We start from the raw sequence: 23,623 nt of genomic DNA, 5'->3' as shown, positions 1-23,623 counted from the left end.
TAAATAAGAGGTTATTTCTAATAAGCCTGGGAGAGGACCAGGGGGGGTTGGCCCGTGCAGGGACCCCAGGGAAACTCCCTCAGTGTCAGTCACACACTGTGTCTCCCTGTCCCCGAACCCATGACAACTACACACATCTAAATACAGCCAGTATGCAACTCAAAAAGCCCCAGCATGAGTATCTGATGGCAAGACGGCGAGTGATTACATTAGAGCCCGTTTAGTGGCTGTCGGCTGCAGCGTTCTCCTTCAATTCTGGACCAGTTTCCAGAATTGTTATCCATCATTGATTGAGCACTGGATGCCATTCAACACTTCGGACCTTTTACACAGAACAGGTCAGAGGTCATCGCCGGCGTACAGAAGGCGTGACACCACATCACATGTAAGCTGGTTTCCAGTAACACCTTCCTACTGGACTAACCTGCTAAATGAACTGAATTGACTGCGTCTGTGTGGGTGAGAACTGCTTTGTGAGATATGTATGTCATTTGTTTGTTTTGTCTTGTAAAAGAGATCTTAATCTCAATGGGACTTCCTGAACAAATTAAACCTAAAACATTGAAATACCTTTGTTTTCTGATAAACATTGTGATGCTATGCTCCTCTCTGCTCCGTCCCGCACAAAGCTTGCTCCCTATGGGCCAGAATCTCCCGCCTCCCGCCTGTCTATTTATAGACCCCGGTTTCTCTACCTCAGGATGCTGACCCCAGACCAGCCGCGAGAGTCGCATCTCTGCTCCCCAATCTGGGTTGAGATTAATCTGCCGGCCTTTACGGCGGGATAAAACCTCGTCTCTGACCGTGGGATCAGTGATGGAGGGCCCTGCGTGGCGTAGAGAATTAAATGAGCCGGTTCTCCGGTTGGCCCGCTGGTCGCTGATGAAGGCTTGGCGGGGGGGTGGGGGTGGGCTGAGCACGTGACCGAGACTCTCCAGGGGAGTCGGGATGCCGAGAGGTGGAGGAGGGGCAGACATGTGACCGGCATGATGAATAGAAACACGCTGACATAGCATGAACACACCATGTCCCCGTTCGTCCTCGCACAAAGCTTCATCATAAGCCTCTTTCCTTCACTGGGTATTGATTTGCTTCTGTGTACTCCTACACGCAACAATCACATCTGCAGCAATGCAGCCTGCACACCATCATGCATAGGGTCCACTAAGGCACACAGTCCCTCTGCAGGCAGTGGTGTGATGGGGCGGAGCCATGTGGATGAGTGAGCGCACACGGGGGGGGCTGGGGGGGGGGGTGGAAGAGGAGCAAAAGGCTTCGGGCCCCGGACACCAACCGAGGACCAGAGGATGTTCTAATGTCACACTGTGTTAAGAGGGCGCGTGTTCATGTGTGTGTGTGTGTGTGTGTGCATTCGTGCCGCATCATGACCTTGAAGTGCTTGACATTGGATTCTATCTGATTTCTATCTGTTGATGTGTGCAGTATAGGTTCAAAGTCAATATCCTGCACTGACCTGGACATGCTTACAGAATGCGTGCTTAGTTTTATTCATTAATTAATCATAATGTATAAGGAGAAACACCTAGTATTAAACAATACTTTTTCAAATAAGAAGGAACATAATCTCCTTCTTAAACAATAAAACGTTCACTTTTGCCGTCACCGCCTTACTTGGTCTGGTATGACCAGTAGCTTATGGCGGCTAATGTTAGCCAACTTTAGATAGATCCTGTACAACTGACATTAAGGAACACATTTGATGACTATATTGCTCTTGCTCCTTTGTGTGATCACGTACACGACCCCATCGCTCGGAGTACATTACATGTGATACAACAAGGTGATTACCACCAGTGTCCCCAGGTGTCTGTGGAAGTACTGGATCTAGAGTTACATGTTTCCCACCTGATTCCACTTTGCTGGGCTGCAACATGTGCGGTCCGTGTCCCGACCACTCTTCCTAATGAGTTTCATGCCTGACATTGTTAAACGGCGCCCGAGGAGAATCGAGTGATTGACCCGAAAAAGGGCAGACAAAAAGCCGGCGTGTCCTCGGGATCACCAGGCGGCCGACTACTGCGACTTTTGTCAACACATCTGGTGACCGCTGGTGAACAAGAACTGATTTAACTGCATTGGCTCACACGTAGACCACCCTGTAAACCAGCGAGCGGGTGTGCAGCCCGGAGCTGCTGTCCTGATAATCAATGGGAGTCTGACTTTGTGGATTGATGCCGTTTGAATCAGTGGAGGTACTTTTAGTGACCTTCATCGGCGCTTTCATTTAAAGGAGCGCTTCACCCATTTTACACATGAAGCACAAAAGCATACGAGTGGGTTTTCCTTCTACACCGGCCCTTTAAATGACACATCTCTACATATGGAGGAGTAGCCTCCTCAACTGTCAGGTGAGATAACAACACATGTGAATATTGAAATTCAGCCGCACTTTCCTTTGAAGACCGACTTAGTGATCATTTGTTGGATACAAGTGAACTACAGAAAAAATACTGACTCCATGTTATGCAAAGACCAAAGACGCTGGGCATTAACTGTCCAGTGATGTTATCTTTCACACGTAACTAGCTATAAAACAACAGAGGGGATGTGTCGACACCATGGTCTGAGATCTTATATTCCATTATAAATATATATATATATATATAACAGACCTATCGATTCTCTCTCCTCTCCAGGAACCTGTGTACATTATCACGTCGCTCACAGGGAAGCACACATGTCACCTCCTTTCTCTGTTCTTCTGGGATGCTCTCCTGAGGCTCTGACAACAGCAGGGATGAAGAATGTTTTCGTTACTATACCTCCAGATCGAGGCCACGAGGTGTACTCTGGAACATCACGCCAGATGTAGTAGGTTGCACGCAGTCTCCACAGAAAGCACAGAAAAAAAGCCAAGCAGGTGGCGTTTCATACAAAGTCTATTTACCGTCAATCCGAGCTAAGAGCCGGAGTGATTCCATAGCTGGTAGCTAGCTAAGAGGGGAGACGGATTACCAGCTGCTGTACGAGCCCCGCGATTGGCCGACAGCTTCTGTTGTCATGGTTCACATCCCTACAGATGGCCGTGGTTACCGTGGCAATGGCAGCAGGATCAGCATCTGCAGCATCACGGGGAAAGAACATGCTACGCACGCTGGGAACATCTCCGCATCGTCACTTCTCTCCGACCTTGTCGGACATGGTTGAGATGAGATGCTGTCCAAAAACGGCAAGTTCAAATCTGCTTGGATTTAAACCAGCAGGTAAGGAGAACTTTCTGCATGTCCTAAAAGCACAAAAACACCAGGAAGAATCGATGTATACGTGCTCAGACGCAGACAAACCCACCGTCTCCTGGCTTTTGTTCGCCCGTTTTCCTCTCCCTCACAGATCACCAGGGTCAGTACAGCGGGTATAAGCTCCTCTCTTGCCCCAGAAATGACAGTCCCATCTGTCAGCCAACCTCCCCGGGACCTTTCGCATGCACGTAAGCACAACTGGCATCTCTCTGCAGGCACAGGAGGCAAGCCTCCCGCTGCCCATCAACTAGACACGCATTGACATTATGCAGAGCGATCGAATGCAAGCTTTTGTAGTATTTAGCAAATATTTCGTCATCTCAGCGACGGCTTACTGTTTCCAATTTGACAGCAAAGTGGATGAAACGCTCGCCCTCTCACAGCTTGAATCCTTTGAGTGCAAGATCAGAGTGACCTACCTGATTAATAAATCCTCTATTGTGGTCCACAGAGAGCATAGTGTGCCTCCTGTGAGGTCGGGGGCAGGATGCCCGCTAACTCCCCTTGTGCTTGCGGCAATGGTAAGACGAGAGGCTAAGGGCTCAGGGCCTGAGCCCCGCTCTGGACTCTTGTGATTATGTGTGAAAGTCAGAGAGAATAGCGGAGACGAAGATCAGCTGTCGGGCTGTCGGTCGAAAAACCCTCTCCTCTCTCCTCAGATGCTCTTCCCGTGCGGGAACATGGCAGCGACCTCACTCCGAAAAAGCCCACCAAGAAGACAACATAAATACAAAAGCCGGGAGCTCGGCACAGCTCTGACTCTGCTTCCCGACTGCTTTCATCCAGGTCTGCATCAAATGTTTCCGACAAACGTCCATCCGCCAATCCCCTCCCTCCCTGGAGAGATTAGCGCTCTGACATCACGGATGCTTCTGCTCCGCTGAGCCTTGTAGCTCTGTGGCTCTGTTACCTAATAGAAGCCTTGGGTCGCAGGGAGTCAAATAACAGCATCCTGCTCGAGGGGGCTTCACGCAGCCCCGTCGCACCTGGCATGGTCGCCACACACCTTGCAAGAAGCGAGCGATCCGGGTTGGTGTTGCAGTCTTGCTGAACACAGGTTGTGCATCTTTAAGTGCCCGTGTCTGAGCGCGTGTCTGCACGAGCTACCTGCGGCGAAGAAGCTGCTCTCCGGCTGCAGTGCATCGTCAGCAGAAAAACTGTGATCCGAGGCACGGTGTGCTAGAAACGGATCCGCAGGAACAACAGTTTCTGCGGCACCGCCTGTCAAATTACAATAACGCTGTCTTTTGTGGTTTATGGCATCAACATTATGGCATCAATATCCGACATGTGTAACACTCACAGGTGAGGACAGAAAAAAAATCACACTATGATCTAATTTTCTAGATGCCTCTGTCTCCTCATCTCTCCATCTGTCTCTCACATTCTCCACCCAGCTCCGTACCTCCATGCCCGCTTCACCTCCCTCCCCACCGACTCTGCTATAATTAACCGTGGAGGGGAGCACAGGCTCCTGGGAGAGAGGGCTTCCTGCCCGCACAGTCGGACAACACGCTCGAAAGAACAAGCCTCCGTCCGCTCTCACTGATCTCCTCCAAACCCCCACCGGCCCATTAACCGGACAGCACTGGCAGACGGCCCGCTGTTACGTCACGGTTGTAATTAGGACCAGGACACTCAAGTCCAAGTCAGATCCAGGACTTTAGGTCAAGAAGTGGTTCACAGGGGGAGACCAGCAAAGAGATCTATCTCTGTGACGTGGTGGGGAAGCACAGGGGGGGGGGGGGGTGTTCCTCACTGCTCTTATAACACCTATTTCACAATTAATGTGTGTATTTCACCAGATTATTTGAATTGACAGGCTAATAATAGAGTGGTGCAGGAATGAGTCAGCATCTTTTGCACTTCTTGTTCCCTCATCCCGAAGTTAATGTGGTTTTTTTTTTTATGTGTTTTTGGTGAGATGCCAGAAATAAAGTCTGTGGTTAACACGAGTATCAGAGATCTTAATGTTGGATGCTACCAAGTGGCTCCATGAGAGTACCAAAACCTCCTCACTAGTTTGCCTTTGCAGCCTCGTTGTGTTTATACTCGCGCTCATGCTACCGTGGGGCAGTTTGTTTACAGCCTATTGTTAGCGGTTTACTTCTGCTACAACAAAAGGTGGCAAATATCAATGCATCCTCGCAACATTTCGGAAAGCAGAAGTCCCGAAGGGAACACATGAAGTTCTATTTAGCGGAGGATCCACCGTCGCTGCCACTGGCAGACACTTTGTGCTCGGTCTTGTCCTCGGTCTGGCTCACGGCCCGCGGTTGCGTAAGCGATATATTTTCTCACAGCAAATGACATGCATCCAAAACTCTTCTCCGCGACCGGCTCAATTGTCTCCTTACACTCACATCCAGTGAGCTCCTACAAAGCGATTGCGCTTACTTCCCGTGACGTATTATTATTTATTTACCCGGCGTGTCCTCGGCCTTGCGCGGCTGCCAGATGCAGAGTGACTCGTGTGACAATCGTGATCTAAAAATACACGACATCTGCTAAACGAGCCGGCTAATGAAAGTTATAAAGCAAATACAGCTGTGCAACATTACTGTAGATTACAGATTATAGAAAACATGGATCAGCAGCAATTTGTGATCACGGCAGAGCCATCAGGAAAGTAGAGCAGCCTGGAGGAAATCTTTTATTTCTTGTCCCCTGTGACTGATATGTTTTATGATGCTTTATTTGATAATCCTGTTTGTGCCACCTGATGAACGTCAGTCCAACAGTCTCTCTCTCTTTCTCACGACATTCACGACACACTGTGTGACCTAACCTTTTATTATTTCGGCCTTGCCCTTTACATCTCTTGACTTCTTGTTTTCTAACAAGTGTATCGAACTGAGTTACCGCTGTCATAACTGAGCAAATCGATGTGACATTTGCCTTCCTCATTCCTGATGAAGAGAACGAGAGATGTACTCACCACATCTTTAGTTGCTTGGGAACTTTGCTCCTGCAAGTAATAAAAAAAAGAAAAGAAATAAGTGAACGGGACAAAAGCAGGGCACGTGGACACGTTACCACCTGTTATATGCTACATGCAAGTGTCCCAAGTGAGGCGATCCTGCTGCAAAGTGATGGAGTACAATAGTATTGTGTTTGTACTTGTCATGTTTTGTACATACTAACACCTCACATACTCACAGGCATCCTGGCGAAACCCGTGACAACACATTCGCTCGCTGCGCATGGCGGAGGGACATGATCGGCTGTGCGTTACGACGAAGGGGAAGCGACCGCATCGAGCGCCCCCCCCCCCCCCCCCTTCCGCGCGCCACATCAACCCCATCCGGCTCCACTGTATACGCCGCGAGCTCCGGAAAACTAAGACCTCGTGTATAACACGTCCACAAATAGACCAAACGAGGAGAGTATTGATTCGCCTCCAGCACAAAGCAATATATTTCATCTCTTCTTCTTTTTTCTCGGCACAGTCTCACCTGAATGCTAATGAAGGCTGACCGCAGAGACGCAGGCTCTTACGTTTGAGGCCCCCCACGGAGCCTTCTTCTGCAAGTGGGCTCTGGGGGGGGGGGGGGGCCTTATTATGCTTTCCCTGCCGCACTCCACCGCCAGCTCTCTACCTCTCACTTCTGATGGATGTGGATTTAGTGCACACAATGTAAAATAATCTGATTACTTTCTATAAAACACATTTCCTTCTCTAAAAAAAAAAGTGCGTAGCCTCACACAAAGGCCAAATGGGTTCATGAATAATACATCGTAATAATCCAGGTTAAACTCCTCGTGGAGAGATGGTGAGCGACACACCTCCCTCGGGTGAATCATCTTGGAACCCGCAGTACATGTACTCGAAAAGCAACAGCCGGTTTCATACAGGAGAATTAAAAACTGGGTCGAATGGTGGACCATATGATTTGGCTGAAAGGCGACAGACAGTGAACGGGCACAACGGGAATAACCGCAGCTCTGCCGCGTAACACCGTGCCAACCTGTACGGATGCGGCACGGGTGCCTTTTGTGCGAATGCGTAGGCGTTCGTGGTGATAGATGCGCAGCGTATGAAGAGTGCGTATCGATTCGTGGTGCGCAACCTTCGCCCCGATACACCGGTAAAAAAAACAACTCCAAATGTGGGTCATTTTGAAAATAGTGAATATGAAATCACGCATTGCTGTGACGTTTCATCCCCAAACTGTTTTATTCTAAAGGGACGTCACGACCAACAGTCCGGTTCAGCTTAGATGCACGCGGTGAAAGTGAACGTAAACACAATAGCGTGTGTACTCACCGTGGGTAAGAGCGGCTCCATTTGAGCTCCTTGATCCGTGATGTCCATCTTTTTTTTTCTCCTCGGCTCCTCGACAGGCGAGTCGTGACGCGCTGCTCCGCTTCTGCCAAACGCTGCTTGAAGACGGCTTCTTTTCTCTCTCTCTCTCTCTCTTTTATTATTTGTGCGTTTTCCCTTTCTCCCCCCACCACCACCTCACATTCACCGGCCGGGTTTTCTCAAATGGATATAGCGCAGCATTCCCGTCCTGCCCCGCATCATTTACGCATGAAGGAGGGAGGCAGCGCTTCCTAATATCGCACGCGTTCGACCCCCGGACGATGAGGCGCACGCGGGTGTGTGTGTGTGTGAGAGAAGCGGAGCCACTGCGCGCGCGTTTTTTTTATATCCAGGAATGAATTTGCTAAGGCTATTCCTTCATAAATAGCAACACAAACAGACACACGCGGTTGCAGTTCATAAACAAGGGTCGCCTCTTCAATTCCAATTATTTTAACAGGGGCAATTGTGAATTCATCCATAGTGTATCTCCATTATCTAATTCTCTTATACGATTCAAACTATTTCTATATGATCTCTTTGTTTCATGTATGCGACCCACTTGCATGTTCTCAACCACTCGCCTGCGCCACGCGAGGCCCCTTTGTATGAACAGGTTGAACCATCTTTATGATCATACAATCTGCTTCGGCTGTTCATCGCTATTCTATGATATGGCATCAAATGTTCTTGGCGACAACAAATAACACCGGCTGCGGTAATGCGCTGGCACGACCCGTCATTCCGTCTCGCTGCAGAAGAGCACGCGACGGTGCGCCGGCATCAGCATCCGGATTACACAAGGATGCTGCTGCTGCTGTGAAGTTGGTGCACTGGCGCCCTCCTGTGGCGAAACGCCGAAATTGGACCCAATTAGCGCCGCAAACGGCATTGGTCGCAGAGTCATTAGTGTGATTTGCTACCAATGCAATTGCGTTAACGCAATTCAGTTGCGCACGGTAATGCCATTGCATTAGTATCACAGAGGACTGCGATGTGAGTGTGGTGCTACTGGATTAACGCAGGTTTTAATAATAAAAAGGTGGATTTTAGTGTGATTACCAGTAAATCAAGGGCAGGGGACACGTGTCCCAAGCTTTCCTGTGGTCATTTGGAAAGTGATTTAATCTATACAGCATATAGCTATGTAAAGGTGGTTTATTAATAGCACGTTCTCGGGCTATTTGGACCAAAATCACCAGATCGCAGTGACCACCTTGGGTTTTCTCAGACGGGATTCTGAGCTCCACAGCCACATCAAAACAGTCTAATATCTCTCGAAGTATCACCGACTCCAAAAACTTTTTTTTTAGGGGGGGGGGGGGGACCGGGGGACCCTCGGTCCGTCCTGGCATCAACACCGGCGAGGGAGAAACGTTGTTGATCCGGATCCGCCCAGCCAGGCGTCACAAGCACCGACAAGATGGCCGAGAGTACGGGACGAAAGTGAGGGAGGAAACAAAAACACAGGCGAGCTATCCTTGCCGCAGATGCCCGACCTGTAGCGCTGCTTGAAGGCAAGTTAGCGCATCGATACAACCGCTGGGTTATCGGTGTATTCGAGGGTCCGTTCTGCGGGTGACATCAGCGGCATGCGGACAAACCGCGCTCCGAGCCAGCTCACCGACAGAACGTTGGTCGGGTTGTCTGCGTTGGCTAGCTAGCTAACGTGCTAACCATGTTAGCCAGCTGACAACACCGCTAGCGAGAGAATACGCGTTATGTGAGTGGCAGTTGGGTCATTTTGAAATACATAGTCGTCGCTACTTAAATGTGCTGCAGCGGGATAACTTCCCCCAAGTGGGAGAATCCGATTTAACGCACCAGTTAGCGAACTAACATTGCGGATTTCTTGCTGTGCAGCTCCAGAGTTAGCATTAGCAGACGTCTGTTAGCTTGCTCAGCTGTTTTTGGATGACTTGGTGTCGCTACCGCACAAGAAAGGGTGTGTGGGGGGACGTTTTTCTCTCTTCATACCCGTGCCCGAGGCGGTTCTCAGCGGGGCGCGTGTAACCAGGTGTCCGGGAGGATTAGCTGACGTTCGCGGCACAAGTCGAGCCGAGGAGACACCAGCCCTGCGTTGTTGGTCGAGGCGCAAACCCAGCCGGCAGCACCATGGCCCACTCTCCTGTTCAGGGTAACCTGCCGGGGATGCAGGTAAGACAACCCTCTTCTGAATTATCTCCGCATTAAGTAGTCGAGGTCACTGCCAGAACAAAATGTACACTTTTCTTCTTTCACTCCCCGCTGTGGGTTTTTTGTGCACGACACGCCGAACGACCCCGCTTTCCACCCGGTGACTTTTGGGGCATCTGGGGTAACGTTAACTTTCACCTCGTAAAAAAAAAAAAAAAACTCACTCTCTCGAGGCCGGAAACACTTTAAAGGCTCATAGTGCACCCATATTAATGCTGCAATGGCCAGAATGAATAGGAGAGCATGTATCGACAGACATAAACAACCTCAACACATTATTTATATAAACTATAATGTGTATGCGACATAATAGCCTAAAGCTAATCTGCATCTCTGCCATGGCGTCATTAGGAACTATGAAGCACGCGCACCTTGTTCTAGCCTCTGCTGCTATCTTTAGGAATTTATAGGGGATAATTGTGTTGGGCAGATAACTCGAGGAGATAACTGTTCCTGGTGTAAACTGTAAATGCATGCAGACTCTGAATGAAGTAGAGGATGCTTCAGGGGCAGACAAACTGCTGGGATTTTTGGCACACAACAAAGACTTGAGTCCATTTAGAGCACAATAACTCCTATGACATCATGAAGAAGTCAGGTGATGATTGTTCTCAAAGGACACGGAGGCAAAGTTTTAGCTTGTCAGCCGTGCTGCAATATTTTAGGGTATTTTAAATCGGGTCTACCAAGTGTACGTTTTTAAATCTGGCATAAAAAGCTCTTTTTCCAATTCAAACCCAAATAGAACATTGTTGTAACACGATATGACTCATCACTTTATCGCCTCCGTCCCACACTTTCCATCAGCGGAATCACTGTTTAGTTTCTTGAATAAATCTCTTTCATGGCACCAAAAAGGGTCTTCATTGGTGACACAAGGGATCCTTTTTTGTGTGTGTAACGCAGCTGTTTAATTTCTCTCTCAAGACGGGCATCTTGACCCGGCCTCTGCTCTGAAGAGGTCATGACAGGAAGTTGTTTTTGTCAGCGCTGTGCTCTTGTGTTTCCCACACAACAGCCTCTGGAGAGCTCACTTCCTGCAGCGTTTAAGTAGGGTTTCTTTTTTTCTGATACGCATGCTGCTACAGTGTGAGATCGTGCAATTCGTCCCTCCTGTCCTTATGTCCCCAAGAGGAGTTATAATTATGTCTCAGAGTGCCAACAGTCATCTTGGCTGTAACAGTGATATTGTGTTTCTCCTGGCTGGTTTTACATCTACAGCACCCAATCTGTCCGGTGCAGCCGGCTATAGAGAGGACTGAAATGTTTATCTTTGTTATTTCAATTCTTTTGAACCTGCCTTATCAAACTGTTACACTCTTTCCCTTTCACTCTCCTGTCTCTCTCTCTCTGTGTACACAAACACAAGGTGTTGCAACAAGTGAATTAATGTATCCTGTAAGAATGGCACCCTGCTGGTGTTTCCTATTTACTCCCCCAGCATTCAGTTCTTTTCAAACATTCCCCTTTCTTTCCTTTTTTTGTTGTTTCAATCCGCCTTCCCTTCCCCCTTTTCCCGTCACCGACAGAGCATCAAGGCCGACCCGGAGGAGCTGTTCACCAAGCTGGAGCGCATCGGCAAGGGCTCGTTCGGCGAGGTGTTCAAAGGCATCGACAATCGCACCCAGAAAGTGGTGGCCATCAAGACCATCGACCTGGAGGAGGCGGAGGACGAGATCGAGGACATCCAGCAGGAGATCACCGTGCTGAGCCAGTGCGACAGCCCCTTCGTCACCAAGTACTACGGCTCGTACCTCAAGGTGATGCTGGTACTAGGTCAGAGTCTGTAATATGCAGGAAGTGAGCAAATAGGAAGGATTTCCCTTCCTCTGCCCACCTTTTCCCCGATTAATCCTGAATTAAAAAGGGATTTTGCCTCAGACGACATCCCACCAAGCCCTCATAGTGTCACCATGACTTGTTTACACCTTGCAATGAACCAATAACCCCCCCCCCCCTCATAAGCGAGCGGTGTATCTTTTGCCCGTCGCTGGCGGCTCACTCGCTTCTCTTCTTTCTGTCTCCACTGCTCCAGGACACGAAGCTATGGATCATCATGGAGTATTTAGGGGGAGGCTCGGCGTTAGATTTGGTAAGTGCACGTCGACGCATTCCGACACACTCCAACCCCTCCGCCTGTTTAAATAGTCTCCTTATTCATCAGATACCGTTGCTGTATGATGGAGCACATATTCATCCGCCCCGAGGCCCACCGCTCATGGTTTCTGTTTGCTCGCCCTCTAAAGATGGAGCCCGGAGCCCTGGACGAGACCCAGATCGCCACGATCCTGAGGGAGATCCTCAAGGGCCTGGAGTATCTGCACTCTGAGAAGAAGATCCACAGGGACATCAAAGGTAGCCGCGGGCGGACTGAGAGCGCTGCCGTCAGAGGCCGCAGGCTTTCAGACGACTAACTGGCATTTACGGAGCACACGCGCAAATATCACGTAGCGCCTTAATGGTATCGACGACCACTTATGGGTTCCATTCATTATAGAGGTTGTGTTGCATCGGGGGGATTGAGGCGAACGCTGCAGCGCTTCTCTAAAAGGCTTCTGAAATAAATTGGCGATGCAGATAAATGGTGTTGACAGAGGCGTCCGATGATGTGTGTGTGTGTGTTCTCCGAGCTGCATCACGTCATCCTTCCGTCTGTCCCGTCTCCCCCCCCCCCCCCCTCCCGCACAGCCGCCAACGTGCTGCTGTCCGAGCAGGGAGAGGTGAAGCTGGCGGATTTCGGCGTGGCGGGGCAGCTCACCGACACCCAGATCAAACGCAACACCTTCGTCGGCACGCCCTTCTGGATGGCCCCCGAAGTCATCAGACAGTCGGCGTACGACTCCAAGGTGAGGCTCGCAGACAAATGCATCAAACGTATCCGACTGAAGCAGAGTGGGAATAACTCTCACCGCACCTAAACAACCGTAATAACCCTGTGGAGCTTTATACCTCCAGTCGTGCTATGGAGCTGTTTTTATTCACCGTGTCTCTCCGTGCTTTTCCAGGCCGACATCTGGTCGCTGGGCATCACGGCCATCGAGCTGGCGAAAGGTGAGCCGCCCCACTCGGAGCTCCACCCCATGAAGGTCTTATTCCTCATCCCAAAGAACACCCCGCCCACGCTGGAGGGCACCTACAGCAAGCCGCTCAAGGAGTTCGTCGAGGCCTGCCTCAACAAAGAGCCCAGCTTCGTGAGTAGCGTGTCTCACATTTAAAAAAGTGTCTTTTTGTCTGGCGCGCTCATCTCACCTGCTTCCCTCTTGTTTCCATAAAGAGGCCGACCGCCAAAGAGCTGCTGAAGCACAAGCTGATCGTGCGCCACGCGAAAAAGACCTCCTACCTGACCGAGCTGGTGGACAAGTACAAGAGGTGGAAGGCAGAGCAGTCGAGAACCACGGAGTCCAGTTCGGATGAGTCCGACTCGTAAGTTTGACACCGTCCTCCTTAAAGCTCTCGACAATCACTCGCCCCGATAAACGTCTTAACGCCTCTTTTAATGTCCGTCCAATCAGAGAGCAGGACGGCCAGGCGTCGGGCGGGAACAACTTTGGCAGCGACGACTGGATCTTCACCATCCGAGAGAAGGACCCCAAGAAGCTGCAGAACGGGGAGGGGCAGTCGGGGCCAGCAGACCAGGTGAGAGCTTCAAAAACGTCATTGAGCATCACTCGGGACATTTTTGGCTTTTTCGTTTAAAATTGTTTTTGTTCATTTTGGCTGTTTTCGAGCGTATTGCATACAATTTGGGAAGGGTGCGTGTTTTTTAATTTATTTTGGCTCCTTTAAATACGTCTATAATAAACTGTGTAGTCAAAATACAGACACTCGGCTCTTCAAGGACAAAAACGTCCCCATTGACAGTGGATCAGATGAACTTCAGCCCGCTGTGACAGAACAACTACATGTGCACTGTTTCACGAGGACTAACCCGTGATGTTATTTAGGGAACACGCCGCCCTGATTTTAATAGATTACCCCCCCTAAGGTGAAGCTGCACGACTTTAATTTCCCTCCGCTCTGCTCCCCCCCGCCCCCCGTTCTCTCGTTCCCTCCCCTTTCCGCAGACGAAAGACATTCCAAAGAGGCCTTATTCACAGAGCCTGGTCACCGTCATCTCTCCGGCATTAGCTGAGGTAAGGAGCTCCGTGTGGAGAACCAGCAGCCACAAAGGTCACTGAAGTGTTACATTTGGAAATCGGTGCCAACCAAACCTCTGCCTCCTCCCCCCCTCTCTCCTCTCTCCTCTCTCCCAGCTGAAGGCGAGACAGGAGCAGGTGAACGGGAACCCCATGGTCCTGGATGAGCTGAGGGAGGCCATCCTGCTGGCCGAGGAGGCCTACCCCGGCATCTCCGACTCCCTGGTGGCTCACATGGTCCACAGGCTCCAGAGGTAACGCCTCACAATCCTTTATCGTGTACATTATGTCTTTTTTCTTTAGCTGTATAAGACAATAACGTACCTTTCCTTTTTTTCTCACAGTTTCTCCACAAGCAGGACGTCGTCCTCCTCCTAGAGACCGGCTCTCTGCCCCGGCCCTGCTCTCCGGGGCCCCCCACCACCAGCCCCCCCAACACCACAGCCAGGTCAGAGGGTCGAGACATTCAACACCAGCCGACCACGTTTGACCCCCCTGTGTGTGTGTGTGTGTGTGTTTGTGTGTGTGTGTGTGTGTGTAAGGGGGGGGGGGCGGCGGCGGCTAACCCACTCTGTAAAAATGACTGAACTCTAAAGCGGAGGCTTACAGCGGAACTCTGGGGAGCTTCTTGCAGCCACTGACGAGAGGAGGACTCAAGAGTTTTAAACGGACTCTGGGCTCTGCGTGCGCGCTGGACTACCACAGAGTCTCCGCGTGGAATCTGCTCGACGAGGAGCCGGAAAAATCCCACCCCCTCCGCGAAATCCAAGACTTCATTGCCCCCTCTCAATGCAGGCGTCATATCCCCAGAACCTCTGACAAAGCATGCTTGATGAACCTGCAGGGATATTATCTTAGTGTGATAGTGCGTGTGTGTGTGTGTGTGTGTCTGTGGGCACCTGTGAGTGTGTGTGTGCGTGCACGTGTATGTAAGACTCCCTGTTAAGGCAAATTTGCAGCATTCTTAATGAAACCTCAGGTAAAGCGCTTTAAGTGGACTGGGAGGGGGGAGGGGGGGGTCGATTACAAGTCGTCATTGCGGGGGGAAATGGATCACTGTGTACAAAATGGTAACGCGCATTTTGTAGATATTGACGGATGTTTAAAAGTAGATATTTAAAAAGAAGAAGAAACAGAACATGCCTTGCCTTTTCGAGATACACACACATCCGGCATTTCATCGCGGGCTTTCGTTCCTCCCGCTCGTCGAGCTCAGTGTTCGTCTGTGTTTGTTTTTCTCTCCAAGTGACCCGAGTTCCAATCTTCCATTTTGAATCGCCGGACTAACTACGACACTAAGCGTACTTTGTTTAGAGGCTGAAGAGAACGACGACTACCTGTGCTTAAGTTTTAGACGAGTCTGTTTTGAAATTGTTGAGCACAAAGAATGGAGGCGGTTCGGCGTCGAGTGGAGCCCGGGACATTCACAAAGGGGAACCTCAATGAGCGCCGATATCATGTGAAGTATTATTTTTTTAATGGCTCCGAATTTCTCATTTTGCGTTACTTTATTGTTAAAGTGGAAGCGAGGGACTCGCTCGTGGCCAAACGTATTTAAGGACAAGCCAAGCTGCAGTCGCCAACGCCATCCCGGACTTTCCCGTTTCTCACTTCCACGCTAGAAGTGCCATGTCGCTCTTTTTTTTATGCTCTCACCAGATGTTCGTAGTATTGATTTGCACCTTTTTTTTTGTCGTATTATTTTTGTATTGTCAGATCAGTCGGTTTGTTTTTGCACTTTGAAAGTGTCGAGTATTTAAAGAAGCCTGTAAGAAGAAAAAAAACGATAAAAGTTGCTAATAGCCATGTTTTACTATATATGTTTACGTAAGAGTTCCAGAATTTACTACTGTGCTAATGCAGCAATAATGTTGAGGAGTTGCATCAAGACGCACTTGTCAACACAGGGATCGAAAGAAATTAAGAAATACCTGATATTTTTATAACTGCAAAGATGGAAATATGGAATGCTTTATGGATATGGGCAAAAAACAACTATCTATACCTTACAGGAAAACATATGCTACGGAAATAACTACAAGATGTGTACATTTGGTCTCCTTTATCATAGCTGACAGTTTATAGTACTGTGTATATAATCTTTGCTTGTGTCATTTGAGGATTCCCAAGTTAAATGTGAGCTCCTTGTAAGCTTTCAAAGTGACATGAGAAATAAAGATCTGATGCTAACTGAGAAGCTTTGTGTCGTGCATTTGCTGGACTTAAATGTGTGTAGAGGGGATATTATTGTGGCAGTTACATAATCAATACAAGAGTGTTAAAGCAAGGCCTAACAGGGAAGAAGTTATGAATATAAGTAGTGTGTGTGTATATATATATATATATATATATATGTTAATATTGAGAATAAAGTCAAAAATTCAGTAACTGCGCTGACGCTAGTCGTTGAATTTATTCTCAAAAGTTCCAACTATTTTTCTTGATATTTCGACTTTCAAAATGCAAAAGAAACAAAAGAATCGTGAGTTTTTTCCCTTATTCCTGGCTGTAATACTCGTCCTTACAATACGCAGTGAAATGTGTTTAAAGTAAGACGGTGAACATGGCGAACACACTGCTGGACATCAGCACGTTAACGTTGTCATTTTACAGCCTCACAGAGCCGCTCTGGATCCATTTCCCCAAATGTGAACATTTGCTCGTCTTCTACTATTGTAAAGTTTTATAACTAGATGTGTAGTAAAACATTTTGTACTCAGGAAAAATAAAAAAAAGTATTTAACAAAGCCATAGCAGAAGAAACCTGTGTGCAACTTTATTAACATCAACACCGTGCCGGCAGCTGTTATCACAGGGCAGTATTCTCCCAGAACAAAACCAAATGACTTTGAATATGATGAAGCTATTTCTGTTCCTATTGTACCCTGGAACACAACGACATCATATATATATATATATACATACAACAGGGACAAAATATTACAAAACTTTGCTTGGAAATAAATACAGATGTTGGAATGGTTTGTTTGTATGGGTTCTCCATAAAAGGCTATGAAACGTAAGGGGTCGCCTCAGATCCTGGTCTGTCTTTCCTCCTGATTAGCGCTGGAGTCGGAACTCCTCCTGTCCTTGCTATACTCCACCGAGTCCTTCCTGGTCATCTCCACGCTCCTCCTCCTCTTCTCCTTCTCGTCGGGGTCCTTGTGGGCGAACTGGGCCTCTATCTTGGCCGGGTCGATGTAGGTGTAGAAGTGGGCCATGACGGCAAAGATGACACACACCACCAGCAGCAGAGAGGCGAAGAGGATGTACTCGGCCCACTAGTGAACGGAAACGAACACAGCGTTGATTTGGAGCTAGACTGAAGGAATAGCTCATTTTGGGAAATACTCTGAGACGGTGAACATGGCTACATATGCAGTCCACCCACCTGGTCTGGGAGCGTCGCAGCCTCGGCGACAATGAGCACAACGATGTTGCCAACCGCAACGGTTAAGAGCCAACCGGCCTGCAGCACGGACTTCATGTTGCTGGGCGCCTGGAGAGCACAAGGGAAAAGGAACCAGAGACATATTCTATATTTCTAGTTTGTGTCAAATTAGGTCAGACTTTATCATCCAGAGGAGAGCAGCCCCTCTTACCTGTGAGTAGGAGAACTCCAGGCCAGTGACGGAGAAGACCACCTCCCCTACGGTGATGAGGAAGTACTGCGGAATCTGCAAGGCCATGTGGATGGTGTTGGGCCTGATGTCCACCACGGGTCGGATGCTCTGCTCGCACTACAAGACAAGTTGTGTTACCTCGACACAAAAAGTTACATTCAAGCTGTGCTGTGACTCAGAATGTATTTCCGATTTACATTAGGTCCAAATGCGAACGTCGGCGGGATGATCAAGGTGTAAGAGCTGCCGAAGCCCAGGTCCTGGCTGTAGATGCACTCTTCAGCCGAGCTCTGGATCCGGAACCGAGCGCTGACGTGACAAGAAAAACACCAGTCAGAGCAAAGACTTCTCTCTGGTACGACCGTTTGTGACGTAAACGTAATGAGGCTTACGATCCCTGCTGTAGCACGAAGTAGTCGGACATGTTGTTGGTGACGATGTCCGTAAAGTTCAGGCTACCAACCGTTACGTTCAAAACTGAGCCAAAACCGTTGAAAAATCTGGGGGAGGAGGATTCAGAACACGGGAGGTGAGACAGTCTGACAGGCGAGGGTTTGAAATCAATAAGACAAACCTTTGCTCAGTTCAGTTATTATCTTCTCAAAATCTCTTTTATGGAGAGAAACAAAAGAATATCTGGTTGGAGAACTACCGATCTAAAGATTTGAGACTTACCTGATAGCATTAGCGCCCTGCTCCGGCTTTGCTGTGATGTCGGTGAACTGGAGACAGAGAGTCACTTTACTGATTCTGTAGCAGAAAAACAACAACTGTGACTTCAATTGGACTCACCTGTATGGGAAAGGGCATGTCCGGAACGATGACCACGGTGGTCCGACTGCCGTTCACTAAAGTGATTTCGTTCTCGGCAACGAGCTCCACATTCAATACAAATGGTTGGTCAAAGGTCAGGTACTCCTCATTGGCCTGTAGGAGCAAAAGATTAGTCGATATCAAGACGTCCTCCTACCTTCAGTGTGTGGAGACTTCAGATGTTTGGTGTCTTATGTTGGGTGGAATACCGTGAAATTCCCCAAGGTGAACGCGTTGGTCCCAGCTGTGACGCCCACCGATCTGTTGTTCATGTTGATGAACTTCACTTGGCCTTCGGTGCTTGATGGGAACTTGGGCAGGGTTTCCTACAAGAGAAATGGAATTGTGTGTGAATTGTGCCTCATGAGGAGATGTGTGTGTGTGTGTGTGTATGTGTGTATATATGTATACATGTGTGTGTGAGTTGCCCGACGTTTGTTTATTGATGTGCGAAGCACTCACGTCGATCTGTATCTGGACCAGGGCAGCAGCGATGAACGCGAGGGCAGCGAACAACATCCCCACAGTCATCCTCCTCAAGGGGCTGCAACACACACACACACACACACACACACACACAAAGTTAAGCTAGACTAAGTAATGGCTTATTTTCCATCACACAGGAACAAAACAAAAAGATGAACTCACCTGAAGTTTATTTTGCACTTGGAAATCAGCGGGTAGATCGCACTCTCCACGATCGGCACCAAAACCAGGATCAAGATGGGGTTGACGGTCTGGTGGCAAGAAGGCGGGTCACTCCTTTAAAGCCTATTCTATTGGTTCACGTCAACAGCATGTAGAAACAACACCGTGAGCGAAGTGTAATCGACATAAGTGTCTTACCTGCATCTGATCGGGCTGGATTATGAGAAATCCCTGTTGAAGAAAGAAGCAGAGGCAGCCAGTCAGAACCTCGTCTAACTTCTGTGTGTTTTGGCGCTCGCGAGGTGTGACACAGCAAAAAACGCTGCGTATAAAACACTTACAAAGTTGCCGTCCATGGTGGTCGCCTGGAGGGTCCATCTGGAGCCCTGTGGAGGAGACACAGCTCTCCTTTAGTCTTTGGGTTCTACCGGTACACTTATCGGCGCGCATTATCTGTGTGTGTTTCTATTGAAATTTGGAGACAATTGGGAGTCACCTGCTGGTCAAAGAGAGCCCAGAACATGGGCAGAGGGATGTAGAGGAACAGCACCTTCAGCACCATCTTCACCTGGGCTATCAGGAGTTTCTGGAGCCAATCAAAGACAAGGATTAGGATTTGTTACATCGCTGACTGTGCCGTTTGTTGTTTATGTGATAGTCATGCTGCACTTACATCGTATTTCTCCTCGGACCAGTCCATCCAGTGGGTTCTCTTTGGGAATTCAGCAGCGCGATGCCTGAAGCGGTTCTTGATGGCGAACTACAGATAACAGAGGGGGCATCTCAATGGGAACTCTGCCCTCGCTGCAATGCATTTTGGGAACTAAACTGAAAACCTTTGGGACTCACGAAATGTTCGTCTCTCAGGAGCCACTTACCCCGATGCAGGTGCAGACTTCCACCATGATGTTGCCTTGAGGGGGGGTCTTAATGTACATACCACTTCCAACAATGAACACAACTGCAGACACACACAAATATGTATTATAACATTATAACAAGGAGGTACTTATCTTATAATGCACTAAAAATATTCATGGTGCTTCTTTCATATAAAACACACTTTATAGAGGGTAATAAAGGCTTATAACAAACATGTTAGTAATAAACTGCAAATGAAAAAAATGCAACTTGGCAACCCAGAAGCTGTCATCACAAATGGCTTATTTATTATCTAAAAAAAAGATGAACATATAATTCATTAAAGGGGAACTCCAGCTATTTAACGTTGCACTTTCATCAAGTTGGAGACTTGCGAGGGACAAAATTGAGATCCTACAATTCCCATAATGCAACTGAGTAGCATGTCTCATCAGACTTTTTTCAAATTCCACCCCAGACCAAGCTGACATAACCCCGATGACATCACTGTGACATCATCGGGGTTATTTCGTGAGACAGGGAGCTCCTACTGAGCCACATAAGATATTAAACAAAGGTCAACAGAGGTATTTAAAAAGGAGAAGGAATTCTTACTCAGAGCCACCACCATGAGAGCAGCGGGGACGCCGAAGGCCAGTGAGTAGCACTTCTGCTGGGTGTGTATTCCACACTCCTGAGCTGGAAGCCACAGCACACACAGACACACGATTATATTTTGAACTCCACTCGTGAGTCATTTGTGCATTTTCATGCTCCGTGATCAACAGGGTACCTCTGAGGATGGGGGTGATGATGGTGGACAGCAGACTGCCAGCGTTGATGGACAGGTAGAAGATGGAGAAGAAGGTGCTTCTCTGCTTCTCCTGTTGGACACAGGGAAGTCAAACAAGTCCTGGACAAAAAGAAGCACTGATGCACATTTTTGCACAAGATTATATTGAACATAACTAAATATGACATACAACATCCCACTCCAGCAGAGTCATTGATATTATGGGGTAATCTTTGTCCCCGGCCTTGAACAGTGTAATAAAGTTCAAGAGACAGATGTACATGTGGTTATTAGTTAATAAACAACTAGCTGGATGCAAACAGAGATACAAGAAGTGCTGACAAAAAGCCACTGATAGCTGAGTGAGTTGTAATGTCTTTTTAATTGCCTGTGTGGTGTGTGTGTGTGTGTGTGCAAGAAAGAGAGAGAGATAATACTTGGGTCCTGCATATATGTACATAAGAGGATTGGGTATTGTGCTGTACAAATTTAAGAATTGTATTTTATGGAAGCGGATTGAATTCACGAAGAAAACTCCTTATTTCCTTATTATGACTTCTGTATCTCACAATTAAGAGATACGCATCTCATTTTATGAAAACTCATCATCAGGTAACTATGTACTCGTATGATAGTTATAGTCTGAGCTCCTTTTCATGATTACAAAATTAGGATCTCATGATTACGAGATAGATTGTGTGTTTGCTTGGGTGACATCCAACCTGGTGGTCTTGAAACTGGTCCCCACCGAAGGCCGCCACGCAGGGTTTGATGCCCCCTGTACCCAGGGCGATGAGCATCAGCCCCACCATGGACAGAGCTCTGAGGGCAAAGCACGGCACGCACACAATGTCAGTACAACGCCTGCCGCGCTCCTGTCACACGGTTTCTGTGTGTGTGTGTGTGTGTTCAACTCACACGTGGACGGTCATGTTGTCCGGGGTGCCGTCCCTGTTTGCATCTGTGATGTCATGCATAGCACTTACTGCCAAGACAACCTGTCCCAGCGTATAAACGATGGACAGGTAAACAATAGTCCTGTGCAGAGGGGGGAGGAGGAGGAGGAGGAGAGTTAACCAGGTGTACAGGCCCAGGTAGAGATAAGATAGACAAGGGTCTAAAATCCAAGGATGAAATTTAACAGCTGATTCTGTGAGATATACTTTAACCCGGACTCTACTACTCTGTCTACCACGACAGTATTTAAAGCTAAACACAATGTTTATATCCACAATGTTTTTTTTAATTTGGTTGCAGGTAAAAGATTCGCAGGATCTGAAACTCACTTGAACTTGCCGAGCCACGAATCCGCCACGATGGCTCCCAGGATGGGCGTCAGGTAGCAGAGAGCCACAAAGGTGTGGTAGATAGTGGTGGCGAAGTCATCATCCCACCGCAGGAAGTACTTGAAGTACAGCACCAGCACGGCTGCACACGGGGGGGGGGGGGGGGGAATCAGGTATTATTAAGATCTTTTACTTTAGTAGAAATACCAATACAATAGTTTAAAAATACTCCATCACGTGGAAGTCTTGCATTCAAAATATTGGCATTAAAAGTAAAAAAACACATATTTATATACGTATATATATATATATATATATAGTTATTAACAAGGTACATGTACTATACTTCAGTATTTCCATTTTAATCTTTACACAGATCCAGAAGCAATCCAGCTCACCTCGCATGCCATAGTAGGAGAAACGCTCGCAGAACTCATTGACCACAATGAAAAAGATGCTTATTGGGAAGCCACAGACAGTAGCCTGTCAGGGGGAACGATGGTGATGATTTGTTTTTAATACCCATGAATGAATGCATATGGTTTGTCATGTATCAGAGCATTAAGCGATAAATTGGTGCATTTTTAGAAATACTGCAGACAGTGCAGTAAACGGTTGTACTTACACTTTGTTTCTTGGGGTCCTTCCCCTCTTCTTTGCCTGCACAAATGAAGTCACATTATCTACACAGGTTATTTTTTTTTCCTTGGGTAATGACATAAAGATGCATAGTACAAATTAAAATTAAAATTCCTCTAAAACCTGTAGGAAGATAAATATAAAAGATGTAAGAATGGGTTCTTGAGCGTCTCAGTGTCAGGGTTCCCATCCAGACTGGGACTCACCTGCCATGGCTGCTGTGTGTGTCGACTTCGGGTCCCTTCTCCGACTCAATCCTTCAGCAGAAAAACTTGTGACCCCTATCCAGATCCACGACACGAAGACCAAACCTGGTCAGCTTCTTATGTAACCTCCCACCAACCGCCCCTGCAACGCCCACTGATGCTGGAGCGGCAAACACACACACACGGCGTCTAGCACCTACCAGCATGCAACGCACCATTACTCCCACCTTTCCAGCACATTCTCCCTATCATAATCATAAACGTGTGTGTGTCAATCAGCCAGTAATTACTTCATGACTGAGGGAAACTCCTCTTGCTTTACAGATAAAGAGGATGTTCCAGGTCAGCTGATAAAGGAAGCAATATACATATACTGCTTTTCCAAACTGAACGACTGATGCTTAGCTCTGTGACTGGAATCTAATGACAATACATGCAAAAGCACACACTGGGTAACAGACACAAACACACACCGTGAAACACTAGCAGGAGGACTCACGCCAGACACATGATGTTTAGCAGCCAGAGTCTCTGAAACAATGACACAGTCGGGGTGTTTGTGGCACAGAGAGGGATTTTACAGGAGTCAGCATCCCCCGTTTCACTCCCATCTCTCCCGTTTCTCTCCAATGAGTGCGCCGCTCACTCCATCCAACACAACCGCACACACACAAACAGAGAGAGAGACACACACACACACTTTCAGGAGGGAAGATGTTACGCCCCAAATGCACTCTCTAAACTGCATAAATATACTGACGTTACTGACAGTTGGGATTCTGTAGCTTGTGCTTCGAGTTGCATCTGAAACAAGAAAAAGGAACTTAAGAAGTCGAGGATGCGTTCAAGGACCGAG

The 23,623-nt window shown here is 48.0% G+C and overlaps 3 protein-coding genes across 6 annotated transcripts in view; 1 reads left to right on the top strand and 2 right to left on the bottom strand.

Annotated features, from left to right (window-relative positions):
- LOC142952690 (sodium-driven chloride bicarbonate exchanger-like) overlaps window positions 1-10,081 on the bottom strand; it is a 29,902-nt gene extending 19,821 nt beyond the window's left edge. For all 4 annotated transcript variants that reach the window (XR_012954705.1, XM_076094566.1, XM_076094564.1 and 1 more), the window contains exons 1-2: window positions 7,528-10,081; window positions 6,199-6,228 (exon numbers count right to left, since the gene is read on the bottom strand). Coding sequence is in view for 3 of the 4 variants with exons in the window: in XM_076094566.1 (XP_075950681.1) it covers window positions 6,199-6,228; window positions 7,528-7,575 (78 nt within the window). In the remaining variant the exon portion in view is untranslated. The remainder of the gene's footprint in view (window positions 1-6,198; window positions 6,229-7,527) is intronic.
- Window positions 8,968-16,095, top strand: stk24b (serine/threonine kinase 24b (STE20 homolog, yeast)). The gene is made up of 11 exons (XM_076094570.1): window positions 8,968-9,723; window positions 11,292-11,522; window positions 11,798-11,854; window positions 12,009-12,117; window positions 12,451-12,608; window positions 12,768-12,953; window positions 13,037-13,185; window positions 13,275-13,398; window positions 13,827-13,895; window positions 14,016-14,152; window positions 14,243-16,095. Exons 1-11 carry the CDS (start codon window positions 9,682-9,684, stop codon window positions 14,274-14,276), a joined length of 1,296 nt encoding a protein of 431 aa, XP_075950685.1. The 5' UTR covers window positions 8,968-9,681; the 3' UTR covers window positions 14,277-16,095.
- Window positions 16,096-16,579: 484 nt separating this feature from the next.
- slc15a1b (solute carrier family 15 member 1b) lies at window positions 16,580-22,774 on the bottom strand. The gene is made up of 23 exons (XM_076095122.1): window positions 22,768-22,774; window positions 22,548-22,582; window positions 22,321-22,405; window positions 21,923-22,064; window positions 21,555-21,674; window positions 21,359-21,458; window positions 20,637-20,727; window positions 20,459-20,542; window positions 19,861-19,943; window positions 19,656-19,742; window positions 19,479-19,568; window positions 19,324-19,368; window positions 19,181-19,213; window positions 18,983-19,071; window positions 18,797-18,878; window positions 18,544-18,660; window positions 18,314-18,448; window positions 18,197-18,243; window positions 17,914-18,021; window positions 17,719-17,830; window positions 17,501-17,638; window positions 17,290-17,397; window positions 16,580-17,179 (listed from the first exon to the last, which is right to left on the bottom strand). Exons 1-23 carry the CDS (start codon window positions 22,772-22,774, stop codon window positions 16,931-16,933), a joined length of 2,187 nt encoding a protein of 728 aa, XP_075951237.1. The 3' UTR covers window positions 16,580-16,930.
- Between the last annotated feature and the right edge of the window lie 849 nt (window positions 22,775-23,623).

The sequence above is a fragment of the Anarhichas minor genome, unplaced genomic scaffold, assembly GCF_050575085.1.
Source record: "Anarhichas minor isolate MPS153535 unplaced genomic scaffold, ASM5057508v1 ptg000018l, whole genome shotgun sequence".
In the NCBI taxonomy this organism is placed as follows: Eukaryota; Metazoa; Chordata; class Actinopteri; order Perciformes; family Anarhichadidae; genus Anarhichas; species Anarhichas minor.
This window is presented reverse-complemented; position numbering and strand designations above follow the sequence as displayed.

Coding starts and splice junctions, on each gene's coding strand:
- stk24b (XM_076094570.1), top strand. CDS start 9,682: ATGGCCCACTCTCCTGTTCAGGGTAACCTGCCGGGGATGCAG. Junction 9,724..11,291: donor GTAACCTGCCGGGGATGCAG/GTAAGACAACCC, acceptor CGTCACCGACAG/AGCATCAAGGCCGACCCGGA. Junction 12,118..12,450: donor GATCCACAGGGACATCAAAG/GTAGCCGCGGGC, acceptor CCTCCCGCACAG/CCGCCAACGTGCTGCTGTCC.
- slc15a1b (XM_076095122.1), bottom strand. Junction 20,543..20,636: donor CATCACCCCCATCCTCAGAG/GTACCCTGTTGA, acceptor TGTGGCTTCCAG/CTCAGGAGTGTGGAATACAC. Junction 18,449..18,543: donor TCACCTTGGGGAATTTCACG/GTATTCCACCCA, acceptor TTGCTCCTACAG/GCCAATGAGGAGTACCTGAC.